At 54.1% G+C, this 16017-nt stretch overlaps 1 protein-coding gene across 2 annotated transcripts in view; it reads left to right on the top strand.

Annotated features, from left to right (window-relative positions):
• The first annotated feature begins 1865 nt into the window (after window positions 1-1865).
• PPL (periplakin) overlaps window positions 1866-16017 on the top strand; it is a 43378-nt gene continuing 29226 nt past the window's right edge. For both annotated transcript variants that reach the window (XM_032604223.1, XM_032604222.1), the window contains exon 1: window positions 1866-1934. In XM_032604223.1, coding sequence (XP_032460114.1) covers window positions 1873-1934 — 62 coding nt within the window. In that variant the 5' untranslated portion in view covers window positions 1866-1872. The remainder of the gene's footprint in view (window positions 1935-16017) is intronic.

Here is a 16017-nt window from a genome sequence, read left to right as displayed (position 1 = left end):
TGAGGTCATCAACTTATTATTATTATTACTGTTATTATTAATATGTGTCGTTCCCCCTCCCTTAAGAGAAAGGCTCTTTGCTGTTTTTTTGGTTTTTCCCTTTCCTCATCAACGCAGAAGAACCAGGCAGCCAAGGCTGGGAGAGTGTTCATGTCTGTTGAATGAGTCAATGAATGAACCCGTTGAAAGAGATAGACCCTCCCTGCAAAAATGCACATTTGGACACACACATTTTGAAAGCAACTGTAGGAGGATCCACAGACCCGCTTAAGCCCATCTGCAGATGCCCCCTTAGGAATAAGGTTTTCCTAACGTCTCTGTAACGCTTCAAAACTTTGGTGGCGGGGACACCAGTGGCCTAAAGGACATTATTCTCAGATGCTCTGGGGTCTGGGACAGGAAAAGCCTGTAGGCATCAACTTCCCCACCAACCTCCTTATTTTTATTTTTATTTTTTATTTATTTATTTTTTTGGCGGTCCACGGGCCTCTCACTGTTGTGGCCTCTCCCGTGGCGGAGCACAGGCTCCGGACACGCAGGCTCAGCGGCCATGGCTTACGGTCCTAGCCGCTCCGCTGCATGTGGGATCTTCCCAGACTGGGACACGAATCTGTGTCCCCTGCATCGGCAGGTGGACTCCCAACCACTGCGCCACCAGGGAAGCCCCACCTCCTTATTTTTAAAATAAAAGACAGCTGGGGAAGGGACTGCCCTGAGGACTCTGGATACCCAGTGGGGGCCCCTTTTTCTCTGCCTCTCAGACCTCATTGCTCCCCATTTGAGCCCTTTGGCCATAGCTTATCTCCAATGCCTTCTGGCATCTCCCGGGGGACTGTGTGTTCCTCCTTCCCAGCTGAGCTCAGAAGCCCCAGCGCCCTCCAGAGTGGTGCTGAACCCTCCCCGCTGCCAGGGCCCCACTCTGGCTCACCTCCAGACTCAGTTCACTGTCTGCTAACTGCAGCCTTCTCTACTGGCACACGGCGCAACAGGGCCACGGTCTAACCTGGACTCGTGCTGGCACAGAGTCTAACTTGGCACTTCCGGCGCTGTGCTAAGTGCTTTGTGTGAATTAACTACAGGAACCTCCTATGGGATGGAGGACAGTTGTTATCACTGTTTGACAAATAAGGAAACTGAGGTTGGGAACGGCAAGAAGCCTTGCCAAGGAGTCAGCTGACTGTAGCGGCAGGATTTGAACTCAGGCGGGCGCACTCCAGAGCTCCCTTCTCTCAATTGCCATCGACACTGCTACCACCTGAATGTAATTCGCTAGCTATCCGAGGCATAGAGACCCATCCAGTGTCTGCCACACCTGGGAGGTGGGCACCCACCTGGGTTCAGCCAACGAGAAGGAAGCGCTGATGCCCAAGAGGGGCAGCAGAGAGCCAGATGGGGCCCTCATTCAGGGGGGCGCCAGGCCCGGAGCGCGGGGGTGAGGGGGATACTGAGCACGCTCGGGAAAGTGGCCAGTGAGCCCCCGCCCACCTGCCCAGCATCTCGAATGTCCGTGCTGGGCGGTGGGCTGTGTCCTGACAAGACCCGGTGTCCCCACCCCCACTCCAGAGCGGACGCCCCACTCGATCTGGCCCGGCGCCGCACGAGCCTGGAAGCCCCGCCCGCCTGGTGCCCCTCCTCCGGGAAGGTAAGCACCACCTTCTCGGGAGCGGCTGGGAGAGCCAGTGGCCTGCGAGAGCCCCGCCCCCCGCGAGTAGTGACCGCGCGCCGCCGCCGCGCAGCACTCGGGGCTCCAGCGCCGCCGCTCGCTCACCTGTGCTCGCTGCTCGCCCTTTGGTGCGCGCCGGGGCCTCCGCAGCCCAGTGCCCAGACCGGCGCCGCGACCCGACGTCCCACCCGCCCACCCCGAGCGCCACCATGAACTCGCTCTTCAAGAAAAGAAGCAAAGGCAAATACAGCCCCACGGTTCGGACCCGCAGGTGAGGAGGCGCCCATGCGCAGCGCGCTTGGCGGCGCGCTGGGCCGGGATGCACCGCCCAGGTCGTGGGGGGCACAGCCGAGCCTCGAGGGCTGAGGGGGATGGGGGGGTGCGCAGGAAGCACTGCCCTGGGAGGCCCAGCGGGCTGGGAACCCAGCCAGGAGTGCGCGACTCGCGGGAACGCGGGGCCCGAGGGCCACCCTTGAGCTGGGAAGCACCGCCAAGGTGGGGATGCGGATGGGCTGGGGGCGCCGAGGGAAAACACGCTATTTGGCACCGGAGAGTTCTAGGAGCCCAGAGAGCACTGGCTTGGGTGCTTAGAGGGCGAGGAACTTAGCTGGAGGTACAGGGGACCTCGGTGTTGCGGGGTCGCCCTTGCGCCAGGGGTCCTCCTGGGCCAGGAAGCACAGCCAGGGTGGAGAGTGGTGTGTCCTCTGGAGAACGCTACACCCAAGGCCGGGGAGTGGGGTGCGCAGGGGACCTAAGCATCGTCTAGGGGCGCACCCGGGCCGTGAAATTTAGCTGGAGCGTGAGGCGTTGAGTGGCGGGCGTTCACCAGTGCTTCTTGGAGAGCGCGCAGGTGCTCCTGGCGTCAGGCAGGCGGGGATGGGGGGGGCGCCTGATGGGGTTGTGCCACCTGCGGCAGCACTTCCCAGCACCTGCCATCCTGCGCTCCAGAACCTGGTCCAGGGGAACCGGTGGGTGTGGGGTCGGATTGGGGGAACCTGGGCTGAGGCACCCCTTGTCCACCACCCGCCCCGGGGTCTGCGCATCGGCTGAGAGACGATGGGGCCTTCTCCCTCCGTGATTTCTTAGGGGCGTGGCTGCCCCCTGAAAAATCACAAAGCCCCGAAACTGGTGGCGTCTCTAAGCCTCGGGTTCTCAGGGCTGCCTGGGAAGGGAATAACGTGTCTCAATGTGTTTGCTTTGAAACGGCAGGCCACATCGGTTTTAAGCCTAATGTATTCACTTCATAACTGGAGATGCTAAGATCGAGAGTGGGGGCAGAATCAGACCCTGCCTTGTCCTCTCTCTAAGGAAAATGGGGCGGGGCCTCCTAGCTGTGAGGGAGCCTTTACCAGACTTCTCTCGACAAGGGGCTTCAGGCAGGTGGGGAACTCAGCAATTGCATAGCCCACCTGCCTGGGAGTATCCACGCCAAAGTGCCCTCACCTGAGACACCCCCTCCACCGAAAGCTGTCCCTCACTCCCTCCCAGGCCTCAGATGAAAGTGAGGACACTCTGGCCTGGGCTCCCACCCTGCCCCTGTGGTCCAGTCCAGGCAGACCTGTCTGACAGGTGCAGGCGGCCTGGACACTGGCATGGGGAGTGTGAGCCTTCCATTTCTTTGAGTTCCAGTCCTTTCAGAAACTCCCCTGTCCTGTGACCCCACTGCCCCCTCTCTCCTTTGCATTGTTTCAAGCTCAGAGACATTTCTTCCCCTCCCCTCCCAAGATTCCCGCCCCCCCCCCCACACACACACATACGTACACACAAGCCTCCCTGGTCTTTCACATCCCCAGGGAATGGGCAGGGCCCTGCGTGCTGTTCCTCTGTGGCTGAGTCCAGCTGGCTCTCAAACCCAGCTGGGGTCCCGTCCAGTCCCTGAACTGTTCTTTCAGACGTTGCACCATCAAATGCTCCGTGCCAGGCACGGAGGACTATTCTGTTCTCCCCCCACCAAGACTGGGGCCCCTCCAGTCCTTCACACACGCACACACCCACACACCGGGAGATGGGCCAGCCTCGCCCTGCCCTCTGCCTCCCCCATCCCTCAAGCTCCCCCTTCCTCCAGCTCTCCATCCATCCAGTTCCCCAAGGGCTGGGCTTGGACCTAACAAAAGTTATAATGAATCCAGACAAGCTGGGAGGGTCTTGGCCTTCCCAGCAGAGGGTAGGAAGGAAGGAATTCCCATCCTTTACAGCTTCAGGGACTCAGGGTGGCAAGGACACAGGTCCTGCCCCTCTCAATACTCCTGGCCCAAAGCAGCCACCCTCTGCCCCTGGCTGAATGACTGATCTCAGCTTAGAGATCTCTTTCTCCAGGAAGCCTTTCTGATTCTCTCCCCAAGATGGGGTGAGAGACTCTTCCATCACACCCCCGTGGCCCCGCACAGTCACAGCCCTGGGTAGGAGCCAGGTGCCTATGGTCGTACCAGCCCAGCATGTCCCTCTGCCCCTTCCCCTTGATGGGGACAAGTTCATGGACCAGATTGTGGGGTGGGGGGTTGCCTCTTGCCCAATTCTGTCAACAAGAGTCTCTTGAGTGTTACTGAGTGCATAGCCCTGTACCTGTAACTCTAAGATGTGGTTGCTGGTCACAGGGTGCTGACCCCCAAGTTATTCTTGCACCCTGAGTTTTCTGGGGCCCTCCTCCTCTGTCTGGGGCAAGGCGGGCAGGGTTGCCAGTGAGATTCAGCATTGAGGAGGCTAGGAGCTCCTCACCTCTGGTCCCGGCTCTGCTACATCTGCTGTGGGCAGAAACCTCTCTGAGCCTCAGTTTCCTTGTCTGCAAAGCAGGGATGGTGCTAATATCTTCTGCATAGAGTTGCTGGGAGGAGCACACGTAACAATGGAGAGAATGCCCCCAGCACATAGGAATTACCCAGCCTGAGGGTCAGCATCCCTGTCCCCAGCAAAGGGGATCCAGGAACCAGGACTCGCGACCTTCACACCCAGCAGTCACGGGCTTTGGACTGCACAAGTGAACAGAAATTAGTGAATGGAGAGCCCCCTTGGAGAAAACCACCCCTCCCTGTTTGTCAGACTTTTAGCAGCTGAAACTGGGTGTGAACTCAGCTGCTCTCATTGCCCTGGTTCCTAATGACAGGTATGGGAACTGGTGTGCACATCTGAACTAATGACAGGGTCAGGCCTGATGGTGCAGGTCACTGAGGATAGTATCCAGCTCAGCAGGGAGGGTCTCGAGGGGCCCTTGTCCTACCGCCCTGCTTTGTGGCTGAGAGTACAGCTCCAGCCAGCCCCTGCTTCCTGGCTGTGCGACCTAGAGAGAGCTGCTTGGCCTCTCTGAGCCTCTGTTTTCTCACCTGTAGAATGGGCATAAAAGTAGTGCCTGCCTGGTGATATCGTTGGCATGAGGATTAAATGAAATAATGCAGGGAAGGGTTGAGAATTATAGGAAGCCTCAGTCCACGGCAGCTATGATGATTATAACTATTGAATAAATTCGAATAGGCACCTACTATGTGTCTGGGATTGAACTGGATGCCATGATGGACAGGCAGTGCACTGCACAACTCCAGGGCTACCATTCCCAGGCGGTGCGGGTGGATGTGGAAGAGACATTGACAGTCTCTCTGCACTTGATGGAATTTTGCTTAATTACTAGTATGGTTACAGGACTGTGTCGCGGTGGTGATGGGAGCCTGGTGCGGGGGGATGTAGAGCTGGACAGACGAGGTCTCCAGCCCGATGGCTCTGGTGCTCCCTGACTGGTCTGAAGTGAGGGCGGGGAGACCTGGGCTATCAGGGAGGACTTCCTGGGGAGGTGTCTGCCCTGTCATTGGGAGAAATGGAGTGGTTAGATCCAGCTCTGGAGTTAGACTGAATTCTGCCTGTGTTTGATTTTGGCAAAGAAATTTGGCCTCTCTGTGAGCTTCAGCTTCCCTATCTGTAAAATGGGGCTAATTTTGCCCCTCCACACAGGCTTGGGCCCCAGTAAGCACCCAACAGCCTCGCCTCGCTTCCTGACCTCACCTGGGCACAGTCCTGCAAGAATGGCCCAGTCCTAATGGGAGGGTGCCCTATGTGGGAGGCAGGGCCCAAGGCTTTGGAGACTGGTGAAAGAGCTGCGTGTCCTCCTGGAAGCCAGCTGGGGTACCCTGGGCCTCTCGGTGGTTACAAGCATAGAGTTTGATGCCATCCAGGTTTGAGTTGAAGCCCCAGCTCTGTCTCTCCTAAGCTGTGTGACCTTGAGCAGATCAGGTAACACCTCTGAGTCTCAGTTTCCTCATCTGTGAAATGGGAGTGATGCAGGAACACCCAGCTGGTGAGGTCACTAGTGGATCAAGCAAGATAATGCATGTGATGGGCCCAGCCCCAGACCAGGGCTTATAGTGAGTGCTCAGTAAATCATGGCAGCCAATATTGGTAATCACACACTGCTGTTAAAGATGAGAATGGTGCTAAGACCAGAGGTGACCAGGCAGCTGGTCTTCTTCCAGCTGTGGAGGCTGCAGCCCAAGTGGGGCAGGAGGTCAGCTGACTCTCATTCAATCACCCCAGCATTCACATGGACCCCCACTTAAGAAGACACATGGAGGGGGACTTCCCTGGTGGCGCAGCGGTTAAGACTCTGAGCTCCCAATGCAGGGTACCCAGGTTCGACCCCTGGTCAGGGAACTAGAGCCCACATGCATGCCGCAACTAAGAGTTCACATGCCACAACTAAGGAGCCAGCGAGCCGCAACAAAGGAGCCCATGTGTCACAACTAAGACCTGATGCAACCAAATAAATAAATAAAATATTTTTTTAAAAAAGAAGATACATGGAGAAACTTCCCTGGCGGTCCAATGGTTAAGACTCTGGGCTTCCAATGCAGGGGGCGTGGGTTCAATCCCTGGTCACGGAACTAATCTCCCACATGCCGTGCAACACAGTCAAAAAAAAAAACTAAGACACATGGAGAGACACTCATGCACTGATCAGTGAAGCTGGAAAGCTTGAACAGTTTGGGGGAGGGCCCTGTCAGCAAAGCCCACCTCCCACCATGTGGGTGACCAGGACCGAGTGAGTGGTCCACGCAGCCATTTCTCAACACCTACTGTGCTCCCAGCATGGCCATGGACGTTATAGCATCTCATTCTGACACCGAGCCTGCCAGGCTGGTGGTGGTGTCCCATTTCACAGAGGGTAACACTGAGGCCAATAGTAAAGGCACTCACCTTGGGCTCACAGCTCACAAATGGCTGATGCGGGGGGCTCAGGGCCCCTGGGGAGGGAAACTAGGTCTCCCCACCTGTACTTGGGGCTGGTGGCAGCTGTCTCTGGGACTGCTGCAGGCCAGATGGTGGAGTCATTGGGTTTTGTATCCCTGACTCCGCCCAGCAGCCCTTTCTGCCTCTCCTCTCTCTGGCTTTGCCCTCACTTGCCCAGTTCACTTGGCAGAAGGAACGAGACCTAGTAAATTAGATTCAGAACAGAACAATGGCTGCTAATGGTGGCATTTCAGGCACGGTCAGGGCACTCATCTGGGAGCAGGGAGTTTTGTGGGGAGAGGCTGAGCTCAATTCATACCTTTTAGGCAACCCTCTAAGGAGGGTGAGGGACCTCTGGAGGGCCCTGGGGGCTGGGGGAGAAGCTGCCTTTGGGAGCGTTTCCAAGGCTCTTTGTCAAGGGAGGAGTACCCAGGAGTCCCAGCTCCTCTCCGCTCTAGGCAGGGCTGTGCGGGGCGTTGCCAGTGCCACCTGCCACTCTCCCAGCCTGCCTGCCCCGGCCTGTTTCAGGAGTGCGAAGACAGAAATGGTCCTTGGTCTTTGTTCTCTCTGCTTTTGATGGGTCTTCTGTCTTCCATCCTCCTGAGCCTGGGGAGGGAGGCCCCAGGTGCCCCTTCCTGCTTCCAGGCAGGTGGAGCCCTTCCCTTTCCTGCATGGGAGGGCCTGAGCAGAGAGTCCCCTGTCCCATCCCCCATCTTCTGTGTGCTCCATAAACAGGCTGCAAGGGCTTCCTTGGCACGGTGGTTAAGAATCCGCCTGCCAATTCAGGGGACACGGGTTCGAGCCCGGGTCCGGGAAGATCCCACATGCCGCAGAGCAACTAAGCCCGTGCACCACAACTACTGAGCCTGCGCTCTAGAGCCCATGTGCCACAACTACTGAGCCCACGTGCCACAACTACTGACGCCCATGCGCCTAGAGCCCGTGCTCCGCAACAAGAGAAGCCACCGCAATGAGAAGCCCATAAACCGCAACAAAGAGTGGCCCCTGCTCACCGCAGCTAGAGAAAGCCCACGTGCAGCAGTGAAGACCCAACACAGCCAAAAATTAAATAAATAAATAAATTTATTTATTTATCTTTTTTAAAAATGGAGGACAAGCCAGAGGTTTCTGGATGGAGAGACACAAAGGGAGAGTCTCAGAAGTGGGGGAGGGGACAACAGGACGGGAACTGGGAAAGGTGTGAACACATGACAGCCTCTGAGGTTGAGTCCTAGCTTGGAACAACCTCCCTAAATTATGATTGTATTGTCTTTCCTAGATAATATTACCCTCATCTGTCTTTTCCAGGTGAGGCTCAGAGTTTCAGAGTCTCAGCTGCTATGAGCTGGGAGCAGGCGAGCTGGCTGGTAGGGTGTCCCAGCTGGTCGCCAGCCCATCCTTTCCTGGGCAGAGGGTTTGTCAGGTCTTATATGATAAATGCACAATGGGCTGCTCGCTGGCCAGTAGCTCCACCCCATCAAGGCCTGCTGGCCCTGGAAGGCTGAGCAGCTGCAGTAAAACAGTCACGTGCAGAATTCTTTGCTGCGCCAGCAGCCTGGGCTCAGATTTCAGACTCATGGCTTTTAAGGTTTTCACTTCTCCATCCCGGGCGTGGAGACTTTTTGGTTCTAGTTGAAGGTTGAGGAAGGATTCTGAGTTTATGCCACCAAGAACAGAGAGGGCTGCAGTCCTGCTGCTCCGGATAAGGAGCTTGACTCTTCTCAACTATAAACTGGGCAACAAAACTCCCATGTTACTGAGAGGGAAGCTGAAGCTAAAGGCAGGGATGGAGGGCTTGGTGGGTAGAATAGAAACAGCCTGGGTTTGGGAGATGCAGACCTGACTTCCAGGTCCACCTGTGCCTCTTGTCAGCTGTGCTGCTGGCCACATTCCTGCCCCACTCTGGGCTTCATGAAGGCAGGGACTTTGCAGGCTGTGTGGTCACTGCCACATCCCTGGAACGATGCCTACCACACAGCAGGTGCTCAGTAAGCAGTGGTGGGAGGTCTGTTTTGAATCTGCAAATCAGAGGTGTGTAGGATAATGGAGAGAACTGGACGTGACATGTGTGAAGCATCAGGCACATAGTACGTGCTTCATAAACCAAGGCCAGTACTCCTTGTCCACTGGTCTCAAACCCGGAATGACATCGTAACAACCGGGAGTGTTGAGATTGGCTTGAGCCCCATTTAAACCTTGCAGAAATCTCCAAGACACGCCTTGGTGTTACCCAAAGTGGCTTGAACTTCTGTGTGTGTGTCTGTAATGAGAGCCCCAAAGCACACGCTTTTGGGGAGGTCTTCCCTGGGCAGAAACAGATTGGGCCATGAAACAGAGCCAGAGTTACTACACCAGCAGCCCTCTCACTTTAGAACCTACTTCCCCAGGATTAACAGACAGTAAATTCCTCCACACCCAGCTAATTACCATGGAAGTTTCTAGTAGGGAGCCTATCAGTCAGTTGACCAGTCAATCTGGTATTTGTTGGGCGCTTCCTGGGTATTGCTTTCTACAAGACTTCCTTCCTGCAGAGACCTGGGGATTCTTCCTCAATCTGCTCCCCTAACCCTGTAACACAAGACCGTGTTTCATTCCCTTGTTCCCAGCCCTGCCTGCACGTTAGAATCATCTGAGCTTTGAAGGTGATGCCCAGGTCCTGTTGCAGGCCAGTTAAGTCAGAATCAATGAAGCAGGGCCCAGACTTCAGTCTTTTGATGTGCAGCCATCAAATCCCATGTTTTCACTGATTGCCTTAAGTATATGAGCAATATAACTTGTCCATAGAGTTATATGCACCTTGCTCTTCCTTTAAAAGAGCTAAAGCAGCAGTTGCCTAGTCTGTCGCACTCTCTTCTTTTATTCTCAACCTTCCTGTGTTATTTTGTTTTAGGTACATGCCTTATAAAATGGCATAGAGCTGGCTTTTTTTTTTTGTCTTCCTGTTCTCACCTGAGAGTCTTATCTTTTAGCAGGTGAATTTAACTCATGCACATTTATTGTAATGAATGATGTGTTTGGACCTACTCCTGCCATATTATTTTGTATTTCCTATTATCATGCTTTCTCTTTGTTTCCTTCTTGCTCTTTCCCTGCATTTTATCGGACTGAACTGTATTTTCACAATTAAGTTAGGAAACAAGGCCTAAATGGGGCAGAATGGATGAAAATACCCTGACCTAGGCAATCTGAATCTTTAGAATTACAGTTATTGGGGTGCTTTTCTTAATCCTGCCTATTAGACCGTAAACTTCTGGACAATAAGGACTTACTTATCTTTTGGTGGGGGCTCTTTCATAGCCCTTAGTTCCAGGCCTTGCATAGGCTTGGGGCTCAATAAATAGGTGTTGAATTGAGCAAACATTTTATATATTTATTTATTTATTTATTTTTGGCTGCATTGGGTCTTTGTTGCCACATGCGGGCTTTTCTCTAGTTGCAGTGAGTGGAGTCTACTCTTCGTTACGGTGTGCGGGCTTCTCATTGCAGTGACTTTTCTTGTTGCGGAACATGGGCTCTAGGCGCACAGGCTTCAGTAGTTGTGGCATGACTTGGTAATGGAGAAGGGCTTATCCCCAGGGCCTGTAAGAGGGGCAGAGAGAGGACAAGGATTTGGGGGTGGGGGTGAAAATTTATTCAGCAATTACTGAATATCTAGAAATATTGACGATCTGAAAAACTGGCGGGGGGTGGCAGCAGTCACCAGCATAAATGCTGACCTTCTGCCTCCAGGGAATTCTCCCTTCCTCCCCAGGCTCAGCTTCTTTATCTGCACTGCAAGCAATAATAGTACCAACCTTGATGATGGGTTGTTAGGATCAAAGCAGGACTGCGTGTCGGCGCCGGGGGAAGGCGTAGCCCAGGGAGGGGTTTCTTCATACCATTTCCTTCCCCGCAATGGCCCGTTCAGAGGGACAGGCTGGGAGCCCCTTGTGGTGACATCTTAGGAGAACGACTCACCCTCAGCTACCACCACTGATTGTTACTCAACCACTGGGTTTAATTATACTGATAAAGATGCCAACAAGATGTAAATCATCACGCCTCCCCTGGGTGGTGCACGCCTTGCTGCTTTGTCCCGCCTCCCCAATATCTCCCGTCACTTTGTGGAATAGTATTGACATCCCCCATGTTCTGAGGAGATGGCTCTGGCACCTGTTCAAATCTTGGCGTTATCACTTTTCAACTGTGTGACCTTGGGCAGGTTTCTTAACCCGTTTGAGCCTCAATTATCTTCATCTGGAAAATGGAGAGATAAGAATTGTTTCCGTGCTATAAAATGTCTGCTCAATTCAATATCTATTTATTGAGCCCCAAGCCTGTGCAAGGCCTCGAATTAAAGGCTACAGAAGGGCCAACCCAAGAGATGAGTAAATCCTATTTGTCCAAAAGTTTATAACCTAATACACGGAATTAAGAAAAGCACCCCAATTACTATAAGGGTGCCCTTCTCCCAGGGCTGTGAGATTTCGGCAGATGTTGCAGGAAAGGGCTGAGTGGGTGATGGGCATCTAGCGAGTCCTCTCAGTGTTTGGTTGTTCATATTCAGCAATCATTTCTTGCACCTACTGTGTGTGCCTTTGTGGCAGGGGCAGGGCAGGTGTCCTGGAGTGATAGCCTTCGCTCTCTCAGCCAGGCAGTGTTTAAAGGAGGTGGAGGCTGGGAGACACCTAGCCCCCAAGATGAGCTTGGCGGTTGCCTGGGGGCCGCTTAGGGCCTGGCTGGCCCTGGAGGCAGCCTGCCTACGTGGCAAGTAGGAGGCCAGACCCCTTCTCTGGGCTCTAGGAGGGGCGAGGCTGGGGAGGTTGGTTCCTGGGAGGGGTGTGGGCCCCTGTGCATTCCAGGCATTCCGAGACTGATCCTCCCCGCTGGCACCTACAGAGACAGAATTAACCCCAAAAGGGAGGAACCCTGGACATGATCAAGGGCCAGAACATGGGGATTGACTCAGGCCTGGAAGGTGAGGTGGCCCTGGCTAGGGAGGAAGGGCCGTCCCCATCAGACACACTCTTAACCTGCCAGTTCCCATCTCGACACCTGGAAAGAGAAAGCAAGTTGGGCTGTGACCGACGGGGTGGGGGTTATGGCAGAGCTGTGGCCTCTCCGTGGTGTCTAGGGTGTGAGCTGTTCCCTGGAGTGGCAGGTCAGGCAAGAGGCTGTTCTCTCAGGCAGGAGGGAGAGATGGCTGGAGCAGGTCACGTGCCCCTGGCTCTGCCCCATGGCCATGGGCAAGGATGCTACAGCTCCGGTGGCCTGGGAAAGGGTGTGGGACTGTGGTCTGTGTGCCCTGGCACTGCACAACCAGGCACCATGCTCTGATGGGCACAGCTGGGAGCCCTGGACTGTTTTGAAGTCAGGCAGCCAGAGACCCATAGATGAAACCTGGCCTTGGGCAGGTGTCTGGCCAGCCTCTGTGGGTCTGGTGGGAGAGTGGCAGGAAATGACCTTTTATTACATGTCCCTAGGTACCAGGCACCAAGTGAAGTGGATAGATGCTCTGAGCATCTCTCAGCTTCATTATGGCAGAACTGATGGGCTGCAGTCACTATGGGCTTAGAGCAAAGCGGTCCAGAGGCCCCAGAACCACCCAGAACTGTGCTGTCCTATTTGTTAACCACCAGCCACATGAGACGTGCTTAGAACAAACTGAGATGTCCTGCAAGTGTACACCACATGCCAGACATTGAGGAACTTACTATGAAAAAAAGAATGTAAACTATCTCACTAATAATTTCTATTCACTAGCTGTCAAAATAACATTTTAGCAATATGTGGTTAAACAAAATAGTGTATAAAAGTTAAGTTCATCTGTTTCTTTTTATGTTTTTCATGTGGCTACTAGGAAGACTTAACTACAAATATACTCATATTCTGTTTTTATTGGGCAGCGATGGCCTTGAAAGCAAAGCGACATAGTGCCGACCCCACCTGCTTCTGTTTGCTACCCGGTCAGTAGATGCAATAAGCTCATTGTGCGGACAAGGAAATTAAGGGTAGGCAGGTGAAACAAACCTGAGCCTTTGTGGTGTGACAGCCACGTCCAAGGTCCAGAGTGCTTTACAAGGATCATCTCCTTGAATTGTCTCAACCCTCTGGGTGGGGCTGATTCTTATACTCATTTTGCAGATGAGAAAACCGAGGCACAGAGAGACTAAGGAACCTGCCCGAGCCCAAACTCAGTCTACGTTCTTTCCCTGGTCCAGGCTGACTCAGTTTCCCTCCCTGCAGGCAGGATGGAGAGGAATGGGCCAGTTGGTGCAGGGTGACCAGGAGAGGGAGAGCTAAAGGCAGCAAAGGTTGGGGCGGGAGAGGCAGGTCCTGGGCAGGAGAGCGAGCTCTCTTCTGAGAGTGTTTGGGAGCATTGGCAAGTTTGAGGCCAGACAATGGCGAGATCTGGTTGCATCGTTGAAAGATCTCTGATGAATGTGCCGAAGCTGGCTGGGGGCAGCGAGAGTCAGGGTGCAAGGAGATGGTTGGGGGTGGCTATTGGCATTGGTCCAGGTGAGAGGTGATGCGCTTGATCAAGGTGAAGACCTTAGGGCCCGAGAGAGGATGGGAGCACAGGGCTCTGTTCCTAGGTGGAAGCAGGAGAGGGAGAGGCAGGGATCTGGGGTGGTTCTTGGTGTTCTGCTTAAACGACCTGATAGATGAGGCCTCCCCACCCTTCCGTCCTGTGGTTTCCCGGATGCAGACAGGGGAGAGTTCTCAGAGCGGCAAAACTCATGGTAGAAACACCCTGAACCTCTCAAATCCCCAAACCTAGTGACCTGATCCTTAGTCCAAACTCAAGGTGGTCGGGCCTGAGAGCTGGTCCTCCTTGCAGCCTCATTACCCTTATACGTGCATGGCCTCTCCCTGCAGGAGTCGGAGGAGACATTTCCAAATATTGAGGTTACTTGTGAATTCTCCACGCCCGGGCGGGGTGACATCCACAAGGTGGAAGCAGAGTGCGTCTGGGCTTGCACAAGGATCGGTGTGGATGGTGTGGGTGGCCCGGGGTCTTTTTTTAGCTCTCCATACCCGTGGGTTCTCACATGGAGCCTTAGCTGCTGGCCTTTATCTGCTCCTTAAAAGGAGCCCAAATCCCTGGGTGGTGACTCGGGGTGGAAGCAGAGAACCCCGGGCTCCCTCCGAGGCAGCACTTTGTATCCCCTCTTTCTCTCTCTCTTTTTTTTTTAATAAATGTATTTATTTATTTATTTATTTTTGGCCGTGTTGGGTCTTTGTTGCTACATGCAGGCTTTCTCTAGTTACGGCGAACCGGGGCTACTCTTCGTCGCGATGCGCGGGCTTCTCATTACAGTGGCTTCTCTTGTTGCAGAGCTCGGGCTCTAGGCACATGGGCTTCAGTAGTCGTGGCATGCAGGCTCAGTAGTTGTGGCTCATGGGCTCTAGATCGCAGGCTCAGCACAGGCTTAGTTGCTCCACGGCATGTGGGATCTTCCCAGACCAGGGCTCGAACGCGTGTCCCCTGCATTGGCAGGTGGATTCTTAACCGCTCTGCCATTAGGGAAGTCCTCTATCTGCTCTCTCAATTAACTGCCCCAGCCCTGAGGGGTGTGGACTGCCATGACCCCCAGTGACAGATGGGGAACCTGAGTCTCAGAAAGGCTAAGTAACTGACAGTTTAACAAGGACTGTGTCAGGATCTGAATCTAGGCTGCCTGCCATTGGTCTGGGTGCTTAACCACCAGGCTATACTGCAGTACAGCTATATCGTGGGAAAGGGCCAGGGGCTCCCCACACAAACTATAGCAAGAAGAAGTGACTAGTGGTGGGTGGGGCTGAGGGTCCTCTGAGACGCCTGTGTTCTCTTTCTTTTTGCTCCATATGGAGCATCTACAGAGTCTGGGTGACCTGGAGTGCCACCTCTGTCCTCACTTCTCTAGTTGGCATCCCTGCTGGCCCGCTGACCAGACACCACAGGCTGTCCTGGGCTGCCCCCTGGACATCACAGCACTGGGTTCCAGCCCCAGCTCCCCACTCTGCAGCTGACCTCTTGGGCTGTGAGTGGCCACCTGCAAAGCAGGTCGGGCTGTGGTTATTGAGTTTCTAACTCCCGGTGACGGAGAGAGCATACCCGATGCCACTTGAGGCTCCCAGGCCGTCTCCCCACAGTTCCAACACTCAGAGTACATCCTGAGATACAAAGAGATGTCTGTTCCAGGCTGGTGCCTGTGGGCTCAGACCCAGAAAACAACTCTTTGTCCCCGAGTGTCCTCAAACCCACCCCGGGGCTCTGAGGCAGCCCCCCGGGTGGCCTGCACCCCGTTTTCCCTCCTTTTACCAGGAGTCTCATACGCAGACCAGGCCAAGTAAATGGGGCCCCTTGTTGTGCCTTAGATGGGACCTGGACCCTCGGCAGACTCCAACTTCCTCAGCCCTGGAAAAGAAAACAAAGGCAGGTTCTCTGGAGAAACAGCCCCAGTCTGCTGGGTGTGACCATACCTGGCTTATGAAACCCACTCGCATCCCCTGACTGCAGCCTGGGCTGGGCTGAGAGGGCTGTTTCTGGGGACAGCCTAGTCTTGGGTCCCCGTCAGCTTTTACCAGATGGGGTGTCAGGCCACAGCACCCACTGCCCTACCTGTCCACGTGGGCATCCTGGACACACCATCACCCAGAAGCATCCATTCCTATAGGATTTTGCTGAAAACCTGGAAATCTAGAAGGAACCTTTTTGTAGAAAACTGAGCTATGAACTTTGTTCTGCCTCCCCAGTTCCCCCCAATGCCCTCTTTCTGTTCCAGGACCCCAGGTTGCATTTAGTGATCAGGTCTGTCATCTAACCCTTAGTCTGGTCTTTTGTGACCTTGATACTTTTGAAGAGGTCTGGTCAGGTGTTTTGTAGACCGTCCCTCAATTTGCGTTTGTCTGCTGGCTCCCAGCGATGACATGGAGGTTTTGCGTTATTGAGGAGGATTCCGAGAGAGTGCCATGTCCTCCATTTAGACGCACCTTCTCCCTGGTATTGTTCACCTTGCCGTCCCCAGCGCTGTGAAGTTACTGATTTTTATTTATTTTTATAAGAATTTTTTTTAACATTTACTTCTATTTAAAATTTTTTGTTTATTTTAAAAATATTTATTTATTTATTTATTTATGGCTGTGTTGGGTCTTCATTGCTGCTTGCAGGCTTTCTCTAGTTG

The sequence above is a fragment of the Phocoena sinus genome, chromosome 15, assembly GCF_008692025.1.
Source record: "Phocoena sinus isolate mPhoSin1 chromosome 15, mPhoSin1.pri, whole genome shotgun sequence".
Lineage (NCBI taxonomy): Eukaryota > Metazoa > Chordata > Mammalia > Artiodactyla > Phocoenidae > Phocoena > Phocoena sinus.
The sequence above is the reverse complement of the archived record's forward strand: the minus strand, read 5'-3'. Positions and strand labels throughout refer to the sequence as shown.